General features: G+C 42.0%; 1 protein-coding gene across 1 annotated transcript; it reads left to right on the top strand.

The window, feature by feature from the left end:
- Positions 1-349: 349 nt before the first annotated feature.
- LOC144642006 (QRFP-like peptide receptor) lies at positions 350-1,759 on the top strand. Its single transcript, XM_078501011.1, has one exon. The coding sequence runs from the start codon at positions 537-539 to the stop codon at positions 1,647-1,649; it is 1,113 nt and encodes a 370-aa protein (XP_078357137.1). The 5' UTR covers positions 350-536; the 3' UTR covers positions 1,650-1,759.
- The last annotated feature ends 1,758 nt before the right edge of the window (positions 1,760-3,517 follow it).

Here is a 3,517-nt window from a genome sequence, read left to right as displayed (position 1 = left end):
TATATATGTCACTCCATTTCCACTCAAGTGAACGCGGCTCCTTTTATTTTGAAATATCTTTTTATCAGCAAACTGGTTGCAACGACAATTATTTTGTCAACACATTTTATTTTTATACACGGAAGCCACTTTATCAATTCCCATTGGTTGAGAGCATTCAGATAACTCACGCCGACATCTAATTTTGATGTCATACCACTGGACCATTTTTGGGAGGCAATCTCTCCTGACAAATTCCCTTTCATTGGCATTGCACTAAATGGTTTTATAGTTTTCCAAATTTTGGCACTAGTCTGAACTGCGTAAATTTGTCAATAGATAAAGAACGTATTTAACAGGCAACTGTTCTAAATTTATTTTCAGGCAAACAGAAACCGCGGGAAATTCAGCCATTTTTCTAAGGTCAGCGCAAGTGGTTCCTCCTAAACTGGAATACAGGAAATTCGTACATTCGCAACGAGTATTTAACTATCTTGTGTGGGAGAAATTCTTTACTTAGTTACTTCTTACGATCACTAGTTCTTTGTTCCCCGAAGATGTCTACGGACACGAGTAATAACTTCACGAATTTCATCACTGCACCTCAGTGCGTGTACGACCCCGATTCACTGACCGAGCAAGTTATCAAGTGTATTGCCTACTTCATCATCATGTTCGCTTCTCTCATCGGTAACGTGTTGGTCATATGCGTCGTTATTATGAACAGGCAAATGCGAACTGTCACAAATTATCTGATAGTAAATATGGCCGTGGCGGACCTTCTGATTACCGCCTTTAGCATGCCAGTAGTCATTAAACTGCTAGTGACAGGACACATGGATTGGTCAAGCGGTGTATTCTCTGAAATTTTGTGCAAGATCATTTCGTTTAGCCACTCCCTCTCGGTCGCAAGCTCAGTTTTGAGTTTGGCAGCAATCGCTGTTGACCGTTTCTTGGCAATAATATACCCTCTGAAGCGATACATGACTTTTCAGAAATCATACGGTATAATGGCAGTTGTATGGATCGTGGGAATCGCTATCAGTTCTCCGTTTCTTTACGCGTTGAAAGTTACCTCGGTTGAAGGAAACTGGTATTGCGTCGAAATTTGGACACCGGCTTTCACGGAAGAGGCTTCTAAACACTTTACAGTTGTTCTCTTTGTGGCTTTTTACGTAGTTCCACTACTAACTATTTCAGTACTGTACAGCTTTGTCGTTCACAAACTTTGGGTAAGAAAAGTTCCTGGAAATCCATGTGTCGAAAACCAACTGCGCGCTCAAAGATCCAATAAGAAAGTTCTAAAAATGCTGATAACAGTTGTGATTCTTTTTGCATTATGTTGGCTTCCCGTGTACATTAGCCAGTTTATTTTCTTTTTTGATAAAGAGAACTTTCCCTGTGGTCCTCCAGCGGTTCCCGTTTTCATGGGCTATTTCTTGGGTCATACAAACAGCGCGATAAATCCAGCTATTTATTTCATATTTAACGCCGACTTTCGTAAAGGATTTAAAGATCTCCTACAGTGTAATTGTAACAGAGTTGTTCCACAAAGAAACGGCGTCCGAAATCGCGGGGCTGCGATTGACCAGGATATTAATAACAAGTTCATAGATGACATACGCCCGTTGCCCTCCGCGCGCACAGTCCGTACATTTCCCGCCCTCTAGAAGGTGCCACAGATGACGTAACATCACGTGCCTTTGCGACAACGGTCTTATAAAGTAATCAATATGACAACGTTCATGGAGTTACAAAAGGCTTAATAACTTTAAAATAATGTTGGATACTTGGACCTGTAAAAAAAGGCAAAAAGGAAACGCAGAAGAAAGTTACTGATGGGAAGACCAATGAGGAAACACCACCGACATCAAGAAGAGCAATTAGTTTAGCTGAAGCCAGTGACATGAATCATGCAATAAACTGAGGTGATGCGAAAATATTTAATAACAAGAGCAATCATAACAGGCGCTGGGTGCAAAGGGGTCTTTGCACTTTTTGCCATGCTCTATGATTTTTCTTGATTTAAAGAGAAATGTTTTATTTGCTACAGTTGTAGTTTCTACCTCCAGGAAGAACAAAATCCCGAGAGGGTGGTTCGCTAGCGATTTTCAGGTTCACGGCTTACTTTCTTGGGTCATGCAAACAGTGCAATCAATCCTGCTATTTATGCTATCTTTAACGCCGACTTTCGCAAAGGATTTAAAGATATTCTACTCTGTAATAGCTGTAGAGCTGTTCCACAAAGGAACGGTGTCCGAAATCGCGCGGCTGAGATTGGTGAGGAAAACGTGTTCATAGATGGCATACGCCCGTTGGCCTACCGCGAGTACAGTCTGTACATTTCCCGCTCCGTATGGGATGCCACAGGTGACGTATCGTCACCTGACTTTGTGTCGACTGCCTTTTAAAGTACTTTAAAATGCGCCAACATTGAAGGAGTTTCAACAGGCTTGTAAAAACAGATAGTTTTGGTCGTTTGCATCTTTATCACCAGTCAACTTCAGACTTAGGCTCACTCGTAGATGTGCAACCTTATCTTAAGAAAGTCAGATAGCTCTGTAAACAAACCAGCAAGTCTACAGAAGCGAATGCTGACCAAACGTGATGTTTTACTCTCATTCCATTATCCACTACACTACAAAATTCAAGTAATAAGATCTTTGCTGGACAGAAAAAACAATATACGCGTAGCCAGTGGGTAAGCCTTACACAAACACTCAGCCGTCAATCGTTGTGACTACCCTGGCCTGACTGGCCGTTATAGTTAGAGAGAAAAAAACACGACATGAAGCACTCTACACACAAGAAAACAAGACCTCAAGACGAGAAACTAAGAAAAAAGCAGAGTTATGATTCTCCTGGTATATTCGCATGGGGTTCAGGAACGGATTGCAAGATGTACGAGAAAATCATCATCATTTAAACGCCCTGTGGCACATAAGGCATCAACGAGTCGCCTCCATTCCAGCCGGTCCTTTGTAAGCCATGAGGCTCCCCCAGGTAAGATTCAGAGCCTGGAGTTCTATCTCTGCAGTTCTTTTCCAGGTGGATTTTGGACGGCCTCTTTTTCTTTTACCCTCTGGTGTCCATCTGAGAACAACTGCCGAAATGTTGGTAGATTCCTTGCGGAAGCACATGCCCAACCCAACTCCATCGTTTCCATGTAAGAACAATATTCGACAGGTCCTCCTGTTCTGTCAAATTAAAGAGCTCATTATTGGATATCTTTCTTGGCCAAAAGATGTGCAAGATTTTCCGAATACAAGATGTGTGATTCAGATCCGTAGGGTAGTGCAGAGAGTACACAAGCTTGGTTGATCTTAATCTTCGTTCTCCTCCACACGGGTCGCAATTTTGAAAAAGGCCCCTCTAGCTTTACCAATCCTCTGGAGTTTACGTAGCTACATGCCTTTCAAGCAGGTGGTGTCATGTGAAGTGACTAATGAAAGAGACACAAAGAACGCCAATTGGAAGAGCAAAAGGAAACTACTGCTGTGAAGACTAGAAATAAACACCATCAACATCAAGAATGAAC

The sequence above is a fragment of the Oculina patagonica genome, chromosome 2 (genome assembly GCF_052425735.1).
Source record: "Oculina patagonica isolate OP01 chromosome 2, crgOcupat, whole genome shotgun sequence".
NCBI classification, from domain to species: Eukaryota; Metazoa; Cnidaria; class Anthozoa; order Scleractinia; family Oculinidae; genus Oculina; species Oculina patagonica.
Note: the sequence above shows the minus strand (reverse complement) of the source record. Positions and strands in the feature narration are given on the sequence as shown.

What these genes read in the sequence shown, in the direction of transcription:
- LOC144642006 (XM_078501011.1), top strand. Translation starts at nt 537, where the DNA reads ATGTCTACGGACACGAGTAATAACTTCACGAATTTCATCACTGCACCT.